General features: G+C 39.8%; 1 protein-coding gene across 1 annotated transcript in view; it reads right to left on the bottom strand.

Moving 5' to 3' along the window:
• smad3a (SMAD family member 3a) overlaps nt 1-18,772 on the bottom strand; it is a 28,668-nt gene extending 9,896 nt beyond the window's left edge. Inside the window, exon 1 of the mRNA XM_077620525.1 lies at nt 18,354-18,772. Within this exon, the coding sequence (XP_077476651.1) occupies nt 18,354-18,556 (203 nt within the window). The 5' untranslated portion in view covers nt 18,557-18,772. The remainder of the gene's footprint in view (nt 1-18,353) is intronic.
• Between the last annotated feature and the right edge of the window lie 5,862 nt (nt 18,773-24,634).

A 24,634-nucleotide genomic window follows, 5' to 3' on the forward strand; every position in this document is an offset into this window, starting at 1 on the left:
GGACTTTAATTTTGTTGCATAATATGGTCATAAAGAGTGGTAGTTTTAGTACAATAGATTGACAAAATTAGGTCAGATAGATCTGATAACGTGCAAGCACAGCGGCCCGCGAAATGCAAACGCAAAACACATACATCATCGTATGCAAGAATTGATTAGTGGAGCCTTCCATGTTTCTTGCCCAGGTGCTTCATCTCATCTCATCTAATTTTCTGAACCGCTTTATCCTCATTAGGGTCACGGGGGGTGCTGGAGTATATCCCAGCTGACTCCGGGCCAAAGGCGGGGGACACCCTGAATCGGTGGCCAGCCGACCACAGGAGACAAAAAAACCATGCACACTCACACCCATTCTTAGGGGCAATTTAGAGTGTCCAATCAGCCTACCATGCATGTTTTTCGAATGTGGGAGGAAACCGGAGTACCCAGAGGAAACCCACGCAGGCCCAGAGAGAACATGCAAACTCCACACAGGGTGACCGTCCTGGATTTGAACCCAGGACCCCAGAGCTGTGAGGCCGAGGCGCTAAACACTCAAGCCACCATCAATGAATGAGTGAAAGTTATTTTCTGTGAAAGTGGTGCAAAAATACCTAAAAAGCTGATAAACTGGCCAGAGCTCAGCTGACAAGGGGAAACATGGAAAATACATTAGAAAAGAGGAAAAGTACAAGGAAGAAAAACATTCCCTTAAAACCATTAATCTGGGCAATAATAACAATTTAAATTGTGGTTATGAAAAGACTGAATTATTTAACTTCTGTAAAACTGGAATTCAGGAGGGATATTGTTCACGTTCTGCTGCAGGGTGTTGCCTTAGTCTTTTTGAACATGAAAAATAAGACAAGCTCAGTTGAGTGTAGATGTGTGAAATGATGTGATCTCCTTGGTATGCGTCTTATGTCCCTGTTCCTGCGTGGGTGTCTGCTGGGACTAGACTCTGCGTGGGCTCACACAGACATGCAACAAGTGGAGTGGCATTAGCGACTGGCGTGTCGTCCTTGTTTGCTTTTTCCGCTTTTGTGAAGTTCCATTAAAGCCATTAACCTCTGACCCTTGGTCAGTGGAGGTATTATATATTTTGTTAAAATGATTTTACCAATACTCACAGCTCTGGGTTTCTGGGTTCAAATCCAGGTCATGTCCACCTGTGTGGAGTTTGCATGTTCTCCCCAGGCCTGCGTGGGTTTCCTCCGGGTACTCCGGTTTCCTCCCACATTCCAAAAACATGCATGGTAGGCTGATTGGACACTCTAAATTGCCCCTAGGTATGAACGTGAATGGTTGTTTGTCTCCTTGTACTCTGCGATCCCCCGCCTCTGGCCCGGAGTCAGCTGGGATAAGCTCCAGCACCCCCCACGACCCTAATGGGGTTAAAGCGATTCAGAAAATGAGATGAGATGAGATCCAGCCCAAACTGTTTAATCAATGATGTCTCTTCTGAGAGCAGCAGCACCTGATGGCAATCAACTGATTACACCTTAGACACCAGCTTGGTGAAAATGAAATTGAAAAGAAAACCTGGCCCCTTGAGGACCGGTTTGGGGTCCCATGGCCTATGTGAATCGTCAGGAGAGTTTTTTCTTGCAACCAAACTGAGCAAAACACTGTCAACATGTAATCCAGAAGGACAGACAGGTTCAGGCACACACTATATGCTCTTCATTCCACATACTCACATTGTGAGAACATTGACACTTCTGATGAGGAACGCCAGTAAAAAGGCATTAGCGTCATGCTTCAACATGCTGCTGAGAGGAAGAAGTGGAAGCGCTGTATAAACACCAACAATCTCCTGGCATGTTGAAGGCAGGAGGTGGGTGGCTGAGCAAATGTCAAACTGTGTGGAAATGTGTTTGTGTAGGTGTCGAACAAAAGTTGTGGGCTCTCAAGAATCTAAAAACTAAAGAAACCATTCCATACCAATGGAGAGAAAATATATTTTTTTAAATGACTGTATTTTCTGCAAAAGGATAATAATTAGCTTTTTTTATATATATTTTTTTTAGATTTTACAAAATGATTTTTGAACTAACAACACAGAAAATGGATTAAAAAATTACAATTATTGATTTAAAAGGGGGAAAATCAGGAAATTTAATATACATCCATACTCTTCATTTTAATTTGATCCTAAAACTGAAAGTCGGCACTCATGATTTACTTTCTCGGGCCGCACAAAATGATCCGGCGGGCTAGATTTGGCGCCGGGCCACCACTTTGAACATTAATGCATGCAAATTATATAAAATATATTGATATCTCAGAAAATTATAACACCAAATACTGGATAAAAACAATCAAAATTGAATGTTTTAAGCAATGTAAGAATTTTGCAAAATTGTGGTCATTTCTATGCACTCAACATTGGTTACAACAGGTAATATTAGCTGAGTAAAAATAAAGCAAATTAATGTTATTAGGGCATTTATAGATGATCCGTGCAAATTGGGTAATAATTTGTAAGATATGAGAAGGGCAGTTGCCTTTGTAAGTGAATGTTGATGCATGCAACCCAACCCAGTGTGACGTCTCAAAGCCAAAGCTCAGACGAAGCAGATTGAACCTAAAATACTTTAGAAGGAGAGCAAAACAAATTTAAAAAAAAAAACGTGGAAAGGTTTAGGAATGCCCCAACAACTCTGTTCCACAGAAATGCACACCTCCCTGTAAAATCTGTTGACAGGGACTATGGTAGAACTTGTGCAAAATCTATCAACAATGAAGAGTGGAAGAAGTTGCTGCATGTTGTGTCAAAGTGATTTTACATTTAAATGAATATTTAAAAACGTGTTATTATTTTTTGGGAGATTACGTCATGTCCCTATAGTAAGATAGTAAGAGTGTATATTAACATGCCGGGCGGGAGCAATTTGGGGATTGCTTAAAAAAAAAATTAAAAAGGAGGTTCCTCGTGGACAAAAGGCCTGGCAGGGTGCCTCAACAGCTCAGGGCAGCTCAGAGTGTCTGGGCCCCTTGACCCCCATCAACCCCAATTCCCCCCTCTCCTCCGTCTGTCTCACTCTGCAGTGTTTTTTAGTTAAATTCAAAATGATTCATACACAAAATATAGGTTTGATGTATTCATGTATTGATTTATCCTCACAAGAGTTCCTTCTGACATTGAGAAAAAGGTGAATTACTTGCTAAACTGGTTGGCAGTCAGTCACAGGGCAATTTTTTTTTCTAAATGATTTCATGGCCACTCATTTGCATATAAAAATGACCTGATTGATTTTGAAAAACAACTAAACTCATGCTGTGAGGCCGACGCGCTAACCACTCGCCTCCACCGGGCCGCCCAAAACATCTAAATAATTTTCACAATGTAATTTTTTACCACGACGTAATAATAATGGTACTCTTTTTCTAGCCAAAGGTTTAGCCAGGTATTAATATTTTTTGGCTCTAGCTGTATTTTGCTAAGATCTCTACTTATTTTGAAATCCGGAATCTGGACAGCCACCTTAAGAAAATGCCATCCCTAAATTATCACATAAACTGAGTGAACAAATGTGGTTATTTGATTGATTGTTAATATCTTACTGTAGTCTTCTACAACATCTTTCTACATTTTCTAATATTTCTACAAGATGTCCCAACATAACAGGTCCAACCAAAAATAGCCTGGAAGCATGAATAATGTACCGAAAGCAAATGCATTCAGTATCTCACAGGTGAAAAATACTGAAAAGTTTCAATTTCTCAATATATAAAAAAACTATAAATAAAAGAACAAGGTCGAGTTCACATTCAAGAAAAGCGATTTCTTTGAATTTTAATTTCTTTACAGGTCAGGTGATCATGATTTTCTCTCTTTCTCTCTCTCACTCATGTGGTGGAAATACTTCATGGTCATATGGAAATGTACTGATTCACGGGGCTCTCTCCAGGCTATCCTGGTTATTATGTACAGTATGTCTTGTGGTTTCATATGTCACATTTGGCCATCCTTCTCAGTCCCAGCACTCTTCAATCCATTGATATCCCCTGAGGGACATAGTAAATCTGGCTTTCGCTCCCACTCAATTACTGGTTCCTTTCCCTCAGCATCCATTTCTTTTTTTTAAGGAAAAGGAACATCTAATAGCTTTTCCAGAAAGAGTGGGAGGTACGTGTGGAATAAGTTCCTATAGTTCACTTCCACCAGTGGAGGAATGTATTAGAAAGCCAAGATGTGTAAACTCCACTTTTCCTGTTATTCTGAGAAATGATTCCACTGATCTATCAAACTAAATACAGTTGAAATGAGATAATGTGCAAATAATCAAAAGCAATTATTGAAGTTGATATAGAAAGTAACATACAAAAATTAATAACCTGAGATGCTTTATAGTGTGCCTTTAAGGTCATGCAGCATGTTGTGGTAATAAACATGCCTTTGTTTGAATTAATGCCTCTTCATTTTCAATTACAAGACAATAAATAACTTGACTTTTATATAATAAATAGTGTACAGGCAACGCACCTTACCTTTGATGCTAGTTGATGTTCTATGCAGTGTAATGTTCCAGATGTAATCAATAAATTAGGTACTAGTCTAATGCGAGGAGAGATGGTCAGAACGTTTGAAGGTTTCTGCAGCCCAACAGAAATTAATTGTAATTCTTTTTATAAAAACAGTGAGCAATTTTGAAAGGACTATAGCATCCAACATCTGTATTAGATATCCAGTTACTTGAGTGTAATTTCCATTCTAAAAACCAGAAACTGAGATGAATAGCTTTCATTGCAGCGGGAATGAAAGCTATTCATCTCAGAGTCAGATGCCCATGACAGAAATGGTTTGCTGAACTTTTTCAGTTATTTGCAGAAGTGGAGGAAAAAATTGTAGAGGGCAAGCGGTATATCGCACTGTGCTTGCTAACTCTGGGTGCAGCACAGTTGGTTAAATTCCAACAATGGCCTGCTGAATTTTAAGCAAAAGCAGCAGCCACTGAGCTTGCATGGCAATTTATATTATCCGGATTTTTTACTCTCTATAAAAGAAAAGCAAATAGATGCAAAATGACAAAGCAGAAGGAAGTGGCTGAAAATCTGAATCAGCTGGCAGGATTCAGCCAGGTGACTCATTGGCACACAAAACACAACATGGACTCACATAGAGGAATTAGCCAGGGGCCTTTGCTGATGACACAATTACAAGACATAGGTCTATGGAATGGTTTTGACAAGGTCACAGATGTTGACTCTTCCTTTATTGCCATATAATTTTAGACAGATTTTTTCTACCCTGATACATCCAAGTCCAAGATACCCTAAAGAGGACATTTTGGACACATTGCACAGTTCAAATTTGCCATCAATTAAGTGACTATCATGCTGTTGACTAGTAGAGATCTGTATTATGGCTTGTTTGGACAAGATGAATAAAGTTATCCAATCCTATCCAATCCAAGCAATACTTTGTGATTTGGTAGACACTAAATCCCAGCCCAGCACCAGATTTGATGGTCCAACAACAAACACAATGATTCCCTACTGCCACAAGGGGAACCAAGAGCTCCACAATGAAATAAATAAAAAGTGAAATATTTACAAATGTAAATTACTTTGCCAGAATGGCAAAATTGAGCGCTTTTTTTACTAACTGTGACTCTTAATAAAATCTCTAAATCGGTAATGTCAACACATACACTACATTTCAGTCAGTTCAGTGTTGTATACAATCTGTTACTCTCATTGCGTAAATGCATTCATTATTCAATGAATCAAGGAAATGGAAAGGTCATACAACGTCATTGATCAAGCCAAAGATTTTGACGTGACCAGCTTTTGTCAAAACAAGACATGGAAAAACTCATTTATGCTTTCATTTTTAACATATTGGATTATTACAGTGGTATATTTACAAAAGTAAACCGAAAAATAATCAGGATCCTCTGTAGGAAAATAGACCAGTCATGAAATCATTACACTGGCTTCCTGTGAGTCAAGGATGGACTATAAAATTTTACCGCTGGTCTACAACACACTTAATAGCCTTGGACCAAAATACACGCTGGATTTGGTTGATCCCTACAAAGCATCCAGGCCCCTTACATCATCTGGAACTCAACTGTTATGTGTTACAACAACAAAAAGAAACAAGCAGAGATACGCAGCATTTGGTTATTATGCTCCTCACCTGAAGAACAAATTACCTGACGTGTTCCTTTAAATCTGGGTTAAATAAAAATATTGTGTCATATTCCCCGCTGCTAAATTCACTCTACATTTTCCCCCTAACTTTGAGGTCTGCACAGATGTCAACACTGGCAATCATGATATTTGAATTTGATTTGAAATGTCATGCTCACTTCACTCAGTGTCTCATGATTCTTGCTCACAGCATCATGTATTGAAATCCCACCATGAAAATACACCTTACTGAGACTCTGAGCTCTGGCATTTAACTACACCATCTATGGACTGTGGTATCAAGATCTTTGCTGAAATCAGCACAAAGGTGTTTTGTTAGATGATTGTGCTACTGCAATAAACTGTCTTTTGCCAAATTGCCTTGCCTATAGGACACGCTATCATTAAAGGTAGAAAAACAGTCATAATAATAGGAGCCAATCTAGAAAGAAAAATAGAATACACAGCAACATGCTCAAAGAAATACTTAATCAAGCAGGGCTTCTGAAGTTAAAAGTTTGATTAGTATTTATCCTATATTAAGTATTTATACAATTAACAATATCTGTTTGCCTGACGGGCAGGGCAGCCCGGTGGAGCGAGTGGTTAGTGCTCCGGCCTCACAGTGGGAGACCTGGATTCAAATCCAGGTTGGTCCACCTGTGTGGAGTTTGCATGTTCTCCTGCGTGGGTTTTCTCTGGGTACTCCATTTTCCTCCCACATTCCAAACACATGCATGGTAGGCTGATTGGACACTCTAAATTACCACTAGGTATGGTTGTTTGTCTCTTTGTGCCCTGTGTCCCCCGCCTCTGGCCTCAAGTCAACTGGGATAGGCTCCAGCACCCCCCGTGACCCTAGTGAGGATAAAGGGGTTCAGAAAATGAGAAAATGAGATGAGATGTTTGCCTGACTATTTTAGAATGAGCTCTGTTTTCAGTGAGTATGTTATCAGGATAAAATCAGTTCATGTCACTTACTTATTTCCATTGAAAATGATTATAATTGTTCACTGATTTAGCTTTTCAAAAGCATAATGAGTCTGTACGTAAACTGCCACTATATTTATTTTTTATTTAACAATTTAGTAGCAAAACACTGTATTGAATTCACAAAAATTGACTATCAAAAGTTGTAAACATTTAGCCATTGAAAACTAATGGAAAAGAAATACAGATAAGAGAATATTAATGTTGTTTGGTGCCATTTGTTTTGGGTGTCAGACTGACATCTATCATATATCACCGCCAACCCCTCCAGGTTCGATTGTACTGGCTATGTATTGCTTCAAATAGCAGTGAATGAGTCAAAACAAGTTCAGTGAGATTGTGTGCTGCATTGGTGAGCAAGCCCATGTGTTTAAAAAGAAAAAGTCTACAATTATTATTATTATTGGCTGTTATCTGCCTTTCAGTTGAACTACTGATTTAGTTGATGTAATATTGGAGTATTACTTTTGTTTTTTTAAATGTTATAAGTTTATTTTGGACAGCCATGTGAATTACCCTCCAATTTATTCTCCTCTCATGGCTCAACCTGAAAATGTCAGATGCTGATTATCATCTTCAATTCATTTACCCATATTTGCTAGTCCTGATTATAGGACAAATATGAACTTGGGGCTTTGAAGCAGCATTCAGACTCTCTTCTTCAATCGTGCTTTTTTGTCGAGTTGTATTCCTGCACTTGGCATTTTATAAACCATCATCCTGTGAGCACAAAGGCAGGTTTGTTGTCTGGTGAGAGTGCCTGTGTGTATGCAGCATGTGCAAGTGGAAGCACATGCACGCGCACACCCCCGCAGATAGACGGCCAGGGCAAAGTCAAGGCCGAGCTGTCTCCTTAACCCCCTCCGGTGCAAACCACAAAGCAAACAGCAGCTCATGCCACGCCCTCCCAGTCTCCGGCAACCTCAAAGAGTATTGCCCTAAACTAGCACACTCACTCTGACTTGCAGATTAGGGGACAGGTATCAAATGATTATGTATCGGAATTCTCATTTACTTACTGACATTAGAAGTGATCTTGAAACCATTTACTAAATCCCATTTACTTACCCACTTTGACTCATTGAAGGACTCTTTTGACCAAATGTCAATGATACCCAGTCGATTTGTTTGTTTCCTGAGTTTTTGGTCTGACTTTGTTTTGTGGACTTTTCAATGGTAAAACATTTTGAGTTACCAGCACCCTGCCTGGACGTTTATTTCTTTTGGTTCCACACCTTGTTTCTCAAATGGTCGTCAATGTCAGTGTGACAAGTGAAAATTATTATTATATCTTTTTTATGCTTTAATTTTGTTTCTTATTAGTATTCAATGATCATCTAACGCAGACCTGGGCAATCTGGCCTATTGAGCGCCGCTGTGGGTGCAGGTTTTTGTTCCAACTGATCAAGCACAGACAGTTGAACTAATTCGATTTCTGCTGAAACAAGAAGCACCTGACTGCAATCCACTGATTGCACTTCTAAGATACCAGATTGGTGGAAAGGTTTCCTCTTATGGGTTGGAATGAAAACCAGCACCCACTGCGGCCCTGTGATGAATTAATTGCCAGGTCTGATCTAACAACTACATTATGGTTAATGTTAGTGGAAATATATAAATAAAATATTTTTCAAATTTTGAAAAATTGTTTTGCGTATCGAATCGTGAGTCAAGAATAGTGATCGAACGAATATCGGTCGGACTGATATTTCAACATTTGCAGCATAATGGTATCTCCCTTTCCATTAATTCATTTTAACACTCACTATCAGTTATCGCCTCCTATAACTACTATTATTCAATATTGGTCCTGGAAAACCCATATCTGTCGATCTGTAGTCAAGAATCAGCGAGACGAATTACATTGTGAATTTTGAATCGGTACAGCCCTGGTAATTAGACAACACAGGTGCTATCTAACTTTAACTCACCATGAAGTGTTAAAAGTTTGTATCTCAGCCAACGATCTAACATGGTGTTCATGTGGACAGGCTTTCATTTGGAGTTATTTCCAAGCTCTCTATACTTAAAAACATTTTTGCTTAAATTAAAATTCCTTCTTGAAAAATTATTAAACCAATAGGAGCCCTAAACCTCAAATTGATAACATAACTGACCAGCGATCAGTTTTTGACAATGGGTGAAAAACACTCATTTAGTCACTGTTTTTCTTACAAGAAAGTGTCACTAATTTTAAGAAAACATGAGTTAAAAAAAGAAGAAAAAACTAAAGCACTGCAAAACTTTTTTTATATTTACTATTCTGTTTCTAGCTATCCAAGGTCTCAGTTCCTCAGTGATTATGAAGTCTAAACTTTTCATTTTTTATGCATTTTTTTTTTGCTATGAACTGTTATTCAATATACACAGCGATAAAGCAATCTTTTCACATATACTGCTGAACTCTTATCTGTAATAGTAATGTTCATTGATTCAATAAAAGGTGAAATCTCCCAATTTTCCTTTAGCCTTTGCATGTGAATAATACTTTTTCATGAGCTTAAAAGCATAGAATGATGTTCAAAGAACCTTACACAAATGTGACCTAATTTGTGCAGGTCAGACAAATGGTGCCGACACAAAAATTTGTGAGCAAATACAAGGATCTTTACAAATACTTGAGGCATGTATATGAACAGAGACGTGTATGGTTTCTGAATCATGACTATAGTAGAGCGCAAAAAGGCACACACAATATGTGACCCCCTTTCACTTAAATGTTAATGCAGTACATACATTTCCTAAGAAATATGGACTCATAGAGCTCGGGATTTATTATCCATGAATCATAGGATACAGTTTAGTGCAAAAAGGATAATATTTAAGTTGTAACTTTTTGCAAGAATTGAAATTGCTGCACAGTTACACAATTTTAAGAGTAAGATTGAGCAATCGTGACGAGTTTGAGAGGATTTCAAGTTTGCTATTGGCGAATAAAGACAAAAAAGACAACACAGAAAGAGGAAGGAGGTTAATCATTACCTCGATCCCTCCAGTTCGCTTGTTGACTAACTCAGGCATTAAATTGTGCAGGGGTGTTACCATCAAGCGCTCCAACTTTATAAAGCCAAAAAAAAAACTACAGCTCAACGTCAAACCACATTGACCTCAAGAGCAAGAAATAATGCAGTCCTTTGTTTACTTTGAATTCACGAGAATGGTAATTAGAGTGTCAGTGCAAACAATTCAGCCCCATATTAAAAGAACAGGAACTGCTACTAACTAAACAATCCTCCCACTCCATTAGCTTTCTGTTTGGAAGAAATTCAGGTGTTTTATTATTGAATCACTACCTAGCAAAGCAGAATTACTGTGCAGTATATGAAAATAGCAATACCCATGCATATGCTGACTTGTCCAGTAAGCACAATGGTCATCATTGATATGATGCGATGGGAATAGTTTCAAACCTAAAAGTAAGTCATGCCAATATTCAAGTTTGGCAAATTTACATCTTACTACAGCTTCAGTGGAAAAATCCCCCAAACTATTTATTCATCTATTCATTTTCAACACCTCTTATCCTTGTCCATGGTCATGGGGTGCTGGAGCCTATCCCAACTGACTTCAGGCAGAGTACACTCTAGACTGGTCACCAGTTAGTCGTAAGGACAGATAGAAATAAACAAACCTTCACACTCTCAATTACAATGCCACCACGTGGGAATCATTCCCACATTGCCCACATTGCCAACATTGAACTCGGGCGAAAGAACCACAGAACCATCAGGTGACAAGAAGGGTCTGTTCATTTCCGAATGTTTTAACAACAAGCAATGCAACATTTATTTTAAGGGTGAATCTAACATCTAATTAAGGATTGTAAAACATCCAAACTACACAAATCCCGCCAAGTCAGACGATACTTTTATTGTGAAGGATCATTAGGTTGTATACAGATTTGAACTGAACTGCATTGACAAAATGCCCCTTGTGGACAGTTTCATGCAAAACTTCATGAAATCACTCTATTGACTAACCCAGGGGTGTCAAACCGGTCCTCAAAGGGCCGCAGTAGGTGCAGGTTTTCATTCCAACTCAACAAGAGGATACCTTTTGCAAGTGTAATCAGTTAATTAAAGTCAGGTGCTACTTATTTTAAAAGACACCTGATTGGTTAAAATGTCGGCACTGGATCGGTTGGAACAAAGACCAGAACCCACTGCGGCCCCCGGCGGAATCGGTTTGACACATGTGGACTAACCCTTCTTTCCACTGGAAAGATGAAAGTAGTATATGTTTAAAATATCACGTCAACAAATCATCTTAGAATGATTTTTTGCCATTACTGCAAATTGAAAATAACAGTGGCATTCCCTCTACGGGCAGGTGCAGCTAAGGACGGACTTGTTGGCTCTTGCAGTCAGCTGAGCACCATCATGGAGTTCAAGTGTCCGGGAGAGAAAGGAGCTGACCTCAACGCGGACAGGCCTAAACATGCAGGCAGCTGCTCTCGGCATGCCAGAGCACATGAGAATTAATAGAAGCAGGATCTCTCAATGGGACACTGTTAGGTCATAGTGACAGCCAGTTATGATCCTGAGTCATCTTAATGCACTCTGCCTCTTCCCCTCTGCATTAGCGCTGATAAATATGAAACCTGGATCAGAACAAACATGGTATAAGTTTCCGGGTAGGCTTATGTATGAATGCTGCTGGCCCTGGCCAATATGAGCTGTGATATGCGCACTTGTGGCACTCGGGAATCTGGGAGTGCCCTGTGTGCTCTTCAGTTTCAGCTACCAAATGCTATGTGATTAAGTCTAAATTACAGCCTCTATGTGTTACTTTTAACAACTTACTGCACATTCTAGAATTCGCTGTTGCTGCCATTAAAAAAGCCAGGGGACAGGTAGTCGCGAAGAGAGAATGGTGGTCGTATACTATCTTGTTTTCCTGTTTCGGTACCTGAATTATCCACTGTTGTGTCCCAAGTTGCTCTTGATGTGGACTGATTCAACAAGCAAAGGAGTTAATCATTTTCTTCCATGCAAGCATTCAACGTCATTATATTGCTGATAAAATGAGATGAAAGAGGAAGTGTTTGGAGTACCATATTTTCCAGACTAAAAGTCACACTTTTATTCTCATTTAGCTGGGCCTGGCACTAATACTCAATTGCGACTTATCAATATATTTTTTTCTATATGACCATGACAGCCTGTTATGTTGTTTTTTAAGGTTATAGTTATCTGAAAAACTATGTTAACAGCTGCCTGTCTGCTACTGATAAAATAAAATTATATATATATATATATATATATATATATATATATATATATATATATATATATATATATATATATATATATATATATATATATATATATATATATATATATATATATATTTAATTTTATTTTATCAGTATATATATATATACAGTGCTACTTCGAGATACAGGCTCAATTCATTCCGGGACTGAGCTCGTATGTCGATATTCTCGTAACTCGAACGAACGTTTCACTGTGTGTATAAGCATGTTCTGTGTGGGTTTCCTCCGGGTACTTCGGTTTCCTCCCACATTCCAAAAACATTCATGGTAGGCTAATTGGACACTCTAAAGTGTGCATGGTTGTCCGTCTCCTTGTTCCCTGCGATCGGCTGGCCACCGATTCAGGGTGTCCCCCGCCTCTGGCCCAGAGACAGCTAGGATTGGCTCCTGCACCCCCCGTGACCCTAATGAGGATAGAGCGGTTCAGAAAATGAGATGAGATCATGTTTTTTTCTATTTTGGTTGACTCTGCAATTACACAGTAAAAGAAATGTGTTCAGAAGTCTTCTTGTTAATTACTTCTCAACCATTTTTCATAATAATAGAGAATTGTAGTTTATTGGCCACGATGAATGCAATGATTAGTGACTTTAAGAGGAGCAACTGTGCATTACATCTAGAGATGCTAGACAACTAGGCGCAGCCATGCAAGGGTCGGAGATGCCCACACCTGCAAATGCACTTGAGACCTCTTTTATCCTGAGAATGTGATGACATAAACATTTTCACGATCAGTGCCTGGACACATTGCATCTGCATGTAGTAAAACCATCAAAAGTGGGCATTTCTGCACAATAAATCAAATGTGCTAGGCCTTTTCGTCCATCTTTAAAATACATTAGTAAAAGGGCAATTTCACTATAGTTAGTCGTGCTTAAACACATACATGTACACAGACAATTTAATTATTATATAATTCTTTTGTAAATGTACTTTTAAAAATTAAAGTCAACATCATTTATTGATTTCATTAGGCCCCCCAAAAAGTGCTGTTAACTAGCTTGCCAAATTTGAATTAAAGCATTGCTGAATGTATGGATGAAGGTTCCAAATGGTGAAAAGAAAGGCAGGCCAGTCAGGTCTCAGACTTCCATTGGTTGTGCTCAAAACACAGCTCATTCAAGTGTTAACTGTCACTCCACAACCACTACATGTTTCAAGATGGAAAATGGATACGACTTTGTCTAGCTGCTTCTTCCCATCTGCACAACTCATCTACCATGCTAAAGAAGCTTTGTGAGTGTATATGTGAGAAGAAGCGTCTCTTAGCCACAATTTCAGCACGCCCTGCTCCCACCCTCACGCCAGCAGGGCTTTGCGAGTGCGTGCCTGGTCAGAAGCACCTCCCTCTCTGCCACATTTTCAACATTTTCCACGCAGACGCAATATTTCTCACTCCCTGGGGTCATACGCAACGCTTAAACGCCTGTGTGCTAAGGTACAGTTAGATAAGAAATACCCTGTATCTCATAAAGCTTCGTGTGCACAGGAGCTTTAAATCCCATTGTACTTGTATAATGACAGTAAAAGCATTCAATTCAATCAATTCATTAGTCTATCTTAGTTCAGACATAGTTTCAGTCTGTACATCTTTTCAGCATTTAACAAACACATTTCATTTATTTAGAAAATGTATTCATCTTAAATCTATATATGGAAATTACCTTCAACTTTACGACAGAAGGAAATAGTCAAGTATGAAAACATGGAAGAAAGCACGCCAACGCATGAATTAATTGTTAGAGTCAGTCCATAGATTTATGCTGTATACTTGCATTATGAGTGCACTTACTTATGCATTCCTCTGTTACCCTTTACCTTTAAATCACATTTTCTACATCATGTTCTTTGCTGTGGAGCGATGACACATACAAACAAACAAAATGAAGCAGAAACCTTTCTCGGACATGAAAATATATCATCTATGACAGGGTGATATTTTTAATGAGGTACAGTGAAAGGGTTAAATTGAAACGGAAGACATGTTGAGTCATTTTTTATTTCGAAATGTTAAATATAAATTTGTGTCGGAAAGCACCCTTCTTTTATGATCCTGAGGCAACAGGAAACTGAGTCAATATTGTTCTTATTAATTGTTTTAATGTTTATTGTAATCTACTGAATCTATGAATATGAAGTGCACAATATTGTGTTCTACACCTGTTCCTGACGATGGGAGTAGAGGAGCAGCATTCTAAGATTTTACTACAAACAACGATATGACCTCTAAGCGCTTCCTTGTGTGATAAAAAGGCACAATAAAAGGCACTTTAAGTGGTGGAATAGATTATTATTTAAATTGGCCAATAAAATATTAACGTGCCGCTTCCTAACTCTTTTTGTCCCCTCAAACAAAATGGAAAAGCAAAACAGTAGCAAAGGTACAATACTAACAGTGGTCACAAAACTTGGACTTAAGTGAACAGTTGCATGAAATCACAGCACACATTGCGTCTAAAGGGCATCAGCTGGCAATTGGTTCTCCTTTTAATTTATTCAATGTTTCTGTTCAGTTGTGTGCTGTGTAACTGTGTTTCTTTCTGCTGCTATGAGTAACTTTTATATCTCTACAATTACAGAATTGGGTAAAAGCAAACCATGCAAAATACCTTATTCTCTACAAATGATGTCGCTTGATAGCCTCATTATCACTGAGGAAAATGCTGATATCTGCAGTTTCCTTACAACTGCTTAAGAATTACTACTATTGTATTTTCTGCACTATAATTCACACCTTCAATGAATGGCCTATGTTAAAAATATTTTCATGAATAAGGTCCACCAGATTATATGACTCAGTCGTGGTAGTGGTAGCTGTAGTGGTGGTAGTAGTAGTTGTAATAATAGGGGATTGTGTTATACACTCACTAGATGGAGCTGTAGTAGTAGTATCAGCAGTAGTAGTAGGGGTTGTGTTCTAATTCAATGGAGCTGTGCTAAAGGGAATTTGATACAAGGATTAACCAATATTGATCCATACATTAGGCACATCGGATTATAAGGTACTCTGCCGGCTTTTGAGAAATTGAAGTCTTTTAGTTCCATAGTGCAAAACATACGGTACTTTCCATCCAAATTCTCGGGTAATATTCTGGTCAAAGTCACTGGGAGCAGGAGCATATCCCAACTGATTTCAGATAAAAGCTAGACACCTTCCTGAGGAGGTCACCAGTCAATCACACTGGATATATGGGACAGACTACTTGGCACTCACATTCACACTGTCATTTCTGGGAACTTAACCACATTGCCACAAGGGAAGTCAGTCAAGTAAACCACAACTTGGCACCAATATTTTGCAGTGGGAAATCAATCAAGTCAAACGTGGCGAGCCGAGAGCAAAGTGATGGCAAGCTGAATAAATATGAAGAGACAAATGGGAATTCATTTGTAACAGTAGTTGGTGGTTTGAGAGGTGACGCTGATGTACCGAGACACACTGAATGCTCAACTACATTATATCACAAACTCAGATTTAAGTTGCCCCATATTGCCGATGTAAATAATTGAACAACATTATTACCGAGTAATTTCCAATTCAGGTGCTTCTCTACATTGGTGTTATTCATATTTAGAGTTTCTAATCCAATGAGTGTTTAAGGTCAACAAAGGTAGGGAAATGCTCTCCTAATACCAGTCACGAAGTCACTGCGTTTTATTGGAAATACCCAAACAAGCAGTCCAAATATTAGTAGAAACATTTACCTGTCCCACTCAATGTTCCCTCTAATTTTTTGTTTGTCTGGGCAGAAAGACAACCTCCCTGGGCACACTGAGTACCGGTGTGAGCAACATCATCATTGCTCGCTATGGGCCCACACCAGTATCACACCTGCCATAAGCAGGTGGATGTCTACTACACCTAAATGATTTAGTAATAATAAAATGTAATGATTAATATCTATGAATGGGCGGCCCGGCGGATGAGTGGTTTGCGTGTTGGCCTCGCAGCTAAAATAAATAAATAAATAAATGAATTGGGATTTTATTTTGTGCACTCCATATGATTTACTGTGCGCAGAGAAGACGAGGGTAGTGTGCAATTGCACACGCGCGCAGCTTAGAGGGAACATTGGTCCCACTAGTCAAGAGATAGTTAAGATCAAAGCAGCTCTCACCACCCCATGAATTCACTACAGTCTACTTCTATTCCGGGGGTGTCCAAACTTTTTCTCCAAGAGCAGCTTTAATACCAAAGGGTGCAAGGGCCAACTCGAAATCTTTCCACTTTAATTTGTTAAACACTGGGAGGGGTGGAAAGAATCAAACGATCACTGCCAGCACCCTGTGGTAGTGAAACAAAATACTTTAACGATTAACTCATTGGCTGACATTGATTTTGATCGACGTCCGATCCATTTTGACTAGGAGAGCTGCCTTAAATGGCAAGCCACAAAGTCAATTAGACAGGATGACTCAGTACAAGCCTTCCCAATTGAAATGGATTTGATGTCCATAACTGTCAAGCTCAGTGAAAGGTGGCTATAAGCACAAAATAATCCACAGGTATAATAATATTACAAAACAAATGTACATACTTTTGCACCTGAGTTCAAGACACCTGATTTCAAAGATCTGCTGAGTACGATACCTTGGCAATTGCCTGTGTGGGTTTCCTCCGGGTATTCCGGTTTCCTCCCACATTGCAAAATAATGCATAGTAGGCTGATTGGACACTCAAAATTGCCCCAAGGTATGGGTATGACTGTGCATGGTTGTCAGTCTCCATGAGCCCTGCGATCGGCTGGCCACCGATTCAGGGTGTCCCCTGCCTCTGGCCCGGAGTCAGCTAGGATAGGCTCCAGCACCCCCCGCGACCCTAATGAGGATAAAGCGGTTCAGAAAATGAATGAACAAATTGTTTTTAATTGGCCCTAATGGATTTGAGTTTGTTTTAAGAGAGGAGAAAAATATGAGAAACATGAACCGAGGCAAAAAGCTACAGTATCTACAAATATGATAAGAAGCATTCATTTTGGCCGCGAACCGAATGCGGCTTGTGAGCTGCGTGTTCTGCACCCCTACTCTAACCTGATTTCCGATAACTTGTTCGGAGTGAGGACATAACATTTCTATTTACACTAGCAGAACAAAGAGCAAATGCAACAGCAGAAGAAAAAAAATCAAGAAAATCTCCAACCACATTACACTATTTTTTAATATAAATGTATTCAAGTAGTAGCGCGTCGGCCTCACAGCTCTGGGCTCCTGGGTTCAAATCCAGTTCACGGCCATCTGTGAGGAGTTTGCATGGTCTCCCCGGGCCTGTGTGGGTTTCCTCCGGGTACTCCGGTTTCCTCCCACATTCAAAAAACATGCATGGTAGGCTGATTGGACACTCTAAATTTCCCCTAGGTATGAGTGTGAGTGTGAATGGTTGTTTGTCTCCTTGTGCCTTGCGATCATCTGGCCACCAATTCAGGGTGTCAGCTGGGATAGGCTCCAGCACCCCCCGCGACCCTAATGAGGATAAAGCGGTTCAGAAAATGAGATGAGAAGAATGTATTAAAGTAGAACAAAATCCTGAAAATCTACACAGTGGTAGAAGAGTGAGAGGTGGTGAACAGTAGTCTAAATTACAGCACTGGCACATAGCGTCAGAAAACGGAGGAGATTAAGGACAAGTTATATAACTTGTGGACACCATTTGAGCCAGTGCATTGGAAGTGTCAATGCACAGACTGCATAAAATGTCGACATGACGCCTGATATAGGCAGAAAACTAGAATGGCTGGCGTAGAAGATTATATATAATGTATATAGCATAAACCTTGTCCATCATCTAGCGTGTTTTTGAAGCAGCTTATTCGTGTGTGGTTATTATTCATTTATACAGACGCGGGAACGTAAATGACAGTGTTGTTGTAACATAAATCGAGCAAATGAAACTAGAAAAGGGCTGCAATTTGGTTGCAAATTGTCACGATTGACCTGTTTTAGCTAGAACACCATGAACTTCTCTTATTACCTCGGTATGGTGATGCATTTTGTGTTGATATTCTGCGTGGTGATGGCTTTCTCCAGTTCGTCCAGCTGTCCCGTCTTCTTCAGCTTCTTAACCAGACTTTTCACTGCCTTTTCACACCACTTCTCTTCCTGGCCGTTTTGCTCTCCCTTTTTCCAGCCCAAAAGTCTCTTGACGATGGGGGGAGTGAAAGGCAGAATTGACATCTTTCAGCTCGATTTTGAGTTCTTCCAGTGTCCACAAGCTTGGCTGCCGCCGTAATCAAAACCGAAGCGATCTGATCTGGGTAAAGGCGACCCAAATAGGCCGGGTGAAATTGTTATTCCCACGATTTTGAAGATATTATTCAACTTTCACAGGGGTTCCCAGTATTTAAATGTAGCCGTGAACTCTGCTCGCTTGACTGCAGCTCGTGAAATGTGTGACGGCACTCTGTTGCGCTGTGGAATTAATAACCCTCCGCCAAGAAATATAGTTCGGTCTCTACCTTCAAAAATAAAACTAAAATACACATTAATTATATATACTCGCCTAACTGAACTACTCTTCAACACATAATCTCAATAAACCATAATTTTCAAAATGGTGCGCCCCGTTTTTTAGTTAGTGTGTTTTTCTAAAGTTCAGAGTCATCCGCGGTGCTGGGTTCCGCCGTGTGAAGTCTGCATGAAATGCAAATGTGGAGCTGCAGCTGAGCGTGTCTTTGAAATTTCAGGCCGAGCAGCACACCCTTCAAAAAGCAGTCTAAAGCAGCTGGACAATTGCACAACTCAATACCAAGACCACCCCCCCTTTCCACTGGTGCACGCTGATAAAGACATGCTGCCTCCAAGTAGAGTTGTGCAACAATGAGCAAATCACTATGATGACGGCCCTTTTGCTATATATACATCATATTCATTCATTTTCTGATCCGCTTATACTCATAATGGGACGCGAGGGGTGCTGGAGCCTATCTCAGCGAACTGTGGGCACCCAACTATGGGCCAGCCAATTGCAGTCCACAAGGAGACGGACAACTGTTCATGCTCAGACTCATAACTAGTGGCAATTTAAAGGGTTCAACCAGCCTACCCTGCATGTTTTGGGGATGCGGGTTGAAACCAGGAAACCCGGAGAAAACCCACACAAGTCCGAGTAAATGTGGGGAACCACTTGGGATCGAACCCTCAAACCCAAGACCTGCAGGGCTGACATGCTAACTACTCAACTGCCAGGTGGCACATATACATCATATCATACCCAATAAATAAATACATAAAATAAAATAATATTTATAGTTGATATTACACATCATGTGAATTACAACAGCTATTTCCGCTTATCTATTGCATTCTTTATCCTTTATAGTTAAGAATGAACAAAATACACGTTATAATGCAGGATCAAAATATTGGAGTCCAAACTAAAGTCCTCTACCCGCATTTTGATGGCTCACAGCAAATTCTGACCAGATTCAGGGTTTTTTTCTTTCAATTATTTTTTTAATACAAAAAAATATTCATTTATTTTCAACAGTGATTAACATTCTCAGTGTTGTGGAGTGTTGCCGCCTAGCCCAGCTGAGGGGGTTTACATAAATACTGTTTTAATGAAAAAATAATATATAAAAGAAACTCACATTTGATAAATTGATTGCAACTGGGTGGTGTGTCAAATGTGCAAAATTGAGGTTTTAACAAATACAGTTTGATAAAACTGTGGTTTGCCCATAACTTGACACCATCACACCGAATACCACTTGTTTCAGCATGTTGCTGGTGTGAACAGACTCATGAACAGCTCACCAAGGTTGTTCAGTATGGCTCAAACATGTATACACTCGGTCTTTACACGTCAAATTTCAAGAAACCAAAAATACACTGTAAAAATAAAACCAACGCTGAATTCACGGGAAAATACTAGCAGCTGAAAAACCAAGAACAAATGACAGTAAAAAGAACAATATATTTAGAATTTTACATTACATTCATAATAGTACATAATAGTTGTTTTATTCATATTTATTGGAGTTTGATGCTTTCAAGGAGTCATCTTTTGCTAACCCTGTACACAGTAATTCCTCCAGCTGATGTGTAGTAGCTCAGTTACTGCTCTTTTTTTTACAACTTTGTGGGACAATTGAAACTTGCATACTGCACAGTGTAAGTGATAAGTGGGTTTCAGTCGTTTAACTGCCTTTGTTGCAGAGCTACAAAAGGATGGCTTTTATTGCATTCAAGAAAAGGCTTTGAGCTACAGGAAGGTTATAATGCACACATTGGGTGGTGCATTGGCTGGCCTTTATTGACAAATTTGTAGCACAACAGTGTGTCAAGGAGGTACATTGATATGTTTCAAGTACAACTGAATACAAGCGCTGGTTTGGGAACACACTATATAAGAGAAAACTTTCCTGAGACCAGCAGTCAAGAGACCAACACAAGACCAAGTGTATATATATATATATATATTGGATTGGATTGGATAACTTTATTCATCCCGTATTCGGGAAATTTTGTTGTCACAGTAGCAAGAGGGTGAGGATGCAGGAATAGGAAAGGCATTTTAGACATAAATAGATAGGTAAAAGTAAGTTAATAAATAAATACATGAATAAATATATAAATATATACATATATATTTTATGTTTGCGTTGTGTTTCTCCTTAATACAAAATTAATGAATTGGAAGAATAACAGCTCTTGACAGGCCTCCACAGAAAATACTAACTCTGGTCCTGCGGTTTGTTTAAAACTAAGACAAGACTGAGATGGGATCGGCAAAATGTGGTCTTGGCACCAGCCCGAAGTACTTCACGCTGTATTGAAGCCATACACTATATGTACACATTTCTAAAAGGAATATAAACTAAAAATGGCACAAGCTGCAACCACGCCCTCTCTGAGAGATTCAAAACAGTAGAACATCAGATAAAAGTAAGTCTTTAATCAGTGCCCTCAATGACAGTTCACAGCCATGCAAATATAGTTGCATCGACCTGTGGGTAACATTTTGGTATGTGTGTACAGGCACATTGACATGCCCCTGTGGCCCCCTTCTGTGAACACAATGTGCCGTTTGTGCTAAAAATACAGCTGGATCTCAGCTCAACCGGACAAACCCTTTGCTTTTATCTATTTTGGTATCTCCCTACAGGTACAGTATGTATATATAAAGGTCTTCCAAGGGCTTATTGTTCTTTATTTAGCCGTTATTGGACACACAAGGGTAAATATGTGTGACATGTTAAGTCATTCTAAAAGATTTTTTTTTAATTTCTGTTTGTTTTATTGCTCCCCGACTGTATGGTCCCGAATGACTTCTATATTTGTGTGGGAAAACATTAACTTTGTTGCTGTCAAACATTTCAAGGTGGCATTACTTGGTGTAAGGATGTGCTGGCTTGTGTCACACGGCCAGGCTACAGTAGCCCCTCATTGTAATTGTTTACACCCTGGCGGGACATGGCTGGCCAAGAGACCTGGTTTGTTTTGGTTTAGTTTGAGTCGAGACGGACAGATATGGGGATGCAGAATGGGGGATGGGATTACAGATGGGCCGTAGTAGACAGGAGGGGATGGGGTGGTGCAAGGGGTGTTCCAGAGAGAGGTGGGGGGAGTCCTATGAGAAGAATTGCTGAGCACAAAAGGCTTGTCAGCAAGACCAAATGGGCAGTGAGCACATAGAATCCGATGGATGATAATGACATTGTGTTGGATGTGACCTCAGGGGACCTGGTCCTGAGTTTTAGTTTGAGCGTGTGTGTGAGGAAGGTTGAAGGGTGTGTGTGATGTCAGCTGGTGTCCCAGAGGAGCAGAAGGGTTAAAAGAAGAGATAAATCGCAGGTCTCGACATGAGTTTTAATAGGGCTTTGGATCAGTGTCCTTCTTTTAGCTAATCAACATCTTAAAAGTTTTAACAAAAAATATAGTTTGTATATTTTGTACTTTCTACCAAACAATAATGGTCTCTACAACAAGCAACGCATGATTTGATTAAATGTGTTGAAGAAAAATAAATGTATTTAAATAAAATCCTACCAAAGCCATCTGTTCCCTTTCTCTCCTGAAGTGCCACCGAGCTCTATTTATCTCCCCTTTCTCCCACTTCTAGCAAAACCTTCTAGAATTCAACTTTTGTACCTGTTATGTTGATGACCACTTCACCAAAAAGATTATCACTCGTCTTCCTCTTTTCTTAGTGGCTTCTTTTCTTAACTTGAAACTTCATATTTCACATCTGTAGAATTTATTTACCCACCAATTTGCCGGTTATTAACTTTAACTCATACTATTAGGACAATTTAGGAGAGAAAAAAGCATATTCGAAGTAAATACAACCAACCAAAAAATATATATATCAGTACATATAAGTTTAAAAAAGACTGTAGTCAGGTGAGGTGGCTTTGACTTTCACATAGGATTCCTTCTGCAAGCTTATCTGCTGAGGTGTTTCAGGAATGTACCGATGGTAGGAGGCTCTGGGAATGCCCCGGGGTACATCGAGGAAACTTTGCTCCCTAGCAGGCGTACCCAGAGAAAACCCACACAAGCTTGAAGAGAACATACAAACTCCACACAGGGAGGTCCGAACCTGTGATTGAACCCTCAAACTTAGAACTGTAAGGCCAACACGCTAACCACTACTCTACCTAGCCACTCACTTTCCCCTTCCCGTTTTAGAAACCATTTGTAGTTGGTCATTTTTGGACCAATTGTGTAAAGTTGGGGGATTTTTTTGTGACATACTCAATGAGCTTTTCTCACCCTATTAGCACAATTCCAGCACACTGAAATAGATATAGGGTGGGGCGAGTGGTTAGAGCATCGGCCTCACAGCTCTGTGGCCCTGGGTTCAAATCCAAGTCACGTCCACCTGTGTGGAGTTTGCATGTTCTCCCTGGACCTGCGTGGGTTTCCTCCGGGTACTCCAGTTTCCTCCAACATTCCAAAAAAGATGCATGGTAGGCTGATTGGACATTCTAAATTGCCCCTAAGCATGAGTAAGAGCGCGAATGGTTATTAGTCTCCTTGTGCCCTGCGATCGGCTGGCCACCGATCCAGGGTGTCCCCTACCTCTGGCCTGGAATCAGCTGAGATAGGCTCCAGCACCCCGCGGGACCCTAATGAGGATAAAGCGGTTCAGAAAATGAGATGAGATGAGATTAAATAGATATGAGATGACTCAATTTGTTAAAAAAAACGAAAGGACAAACATTATTTTAAGGGTTACAGATTGTTTTTTTTGCATTCCCACATATACTTATATGAACTTTCATTGAGCACTGGCATTTGAAAACAAGACACACCGGTTTGTGATTGAGCAATACCTGTCTGACAGATGTGTTTGTCAGGTATCCAACTTGCCATAAAACATGTATAAAAGTGTTTCCATTGACTGTCACTCCTCACAAACATATTGTTTTCTCTTGTAAAGTAGAGATTAATGTGTCATTCATTGGCACCACTCAAAATAGTACACCTTGTACCCAGCAACGTTGTTAAATTCATACACAGTTCCAAATGCTACACACACTTGCATGCACTAGGTATGCTCTATTTCTGTGTGTCCTTCCTTAATTTACCTTTAACTTTAATCTATGATGTTCCTTTCATTTTGGTTTGCACTCACTTCAGCAATACATTAAGAGGTGATTGTGTTGACCTCGCGTTTTACCGCATACAACAGTTCACGAAACAATGTTCAGTGGGTCCTTGTTGACTAATCTTGTGAAACTTGAGACAGTTGCACAACTGTGTGCTATGACAGGAAGGCAAATATGGTTCCCTCTCTGTATAGTAATTGCCTGTCACTCAGCAGTTTAAGTCACACATGCCTGATACTGCCCTGGTTCACAATCAAAGGCAATTTTTTTTTCATTTTTGAAATATAGTTGTTAGCATTTTTAATAGCATTTCTACATTTCTGAACAGCAGAGTAGGCTTTTAGGCAAGAAAGTGCCGTCAATGGCACCTAATGAGTTCAATGGGTGCCCTGTCAGGGTTAAAAAAAAACTTAAAAACTCTAGAATCACTCACCTGACATCAGTGCGGTCAGGCATGGGCTCGATTCCTACTAGTGGCGGTATGATTGGGAATGCGGATGGTTGTCTGTCTCTCTGTGTGCGCTACCGTGACCGGACGTTTGGTCGCCGGACTTTTGGTCACCGGACTTTTGGTCGCCAGACGTTTGGTCGCCCGGACCCAAACAACTGGCGACAAAAAGTCCGGCGACAAAACAAGGTAAAACAACACGTTCTACGCATCAATCAAAGCCAAAATTGGCTCTGAGCAGTTTCACTG

This window comes from Stigmatopora argus, chromosome 2 (assembly GCF_051989625.1).
Source record: "Stigmatopora argus isolate UIUO_Sarg chromosome 2, RoL_Sarg_1.0, whole genome shotgun sequence".
NCBI classification, from domain to species: Eukaryota; Metazoa; Chordata; class Actinopteri; order Syngnathiformes; family Syngnathidae; genus Stigmatopora; species Stigmatopora argus.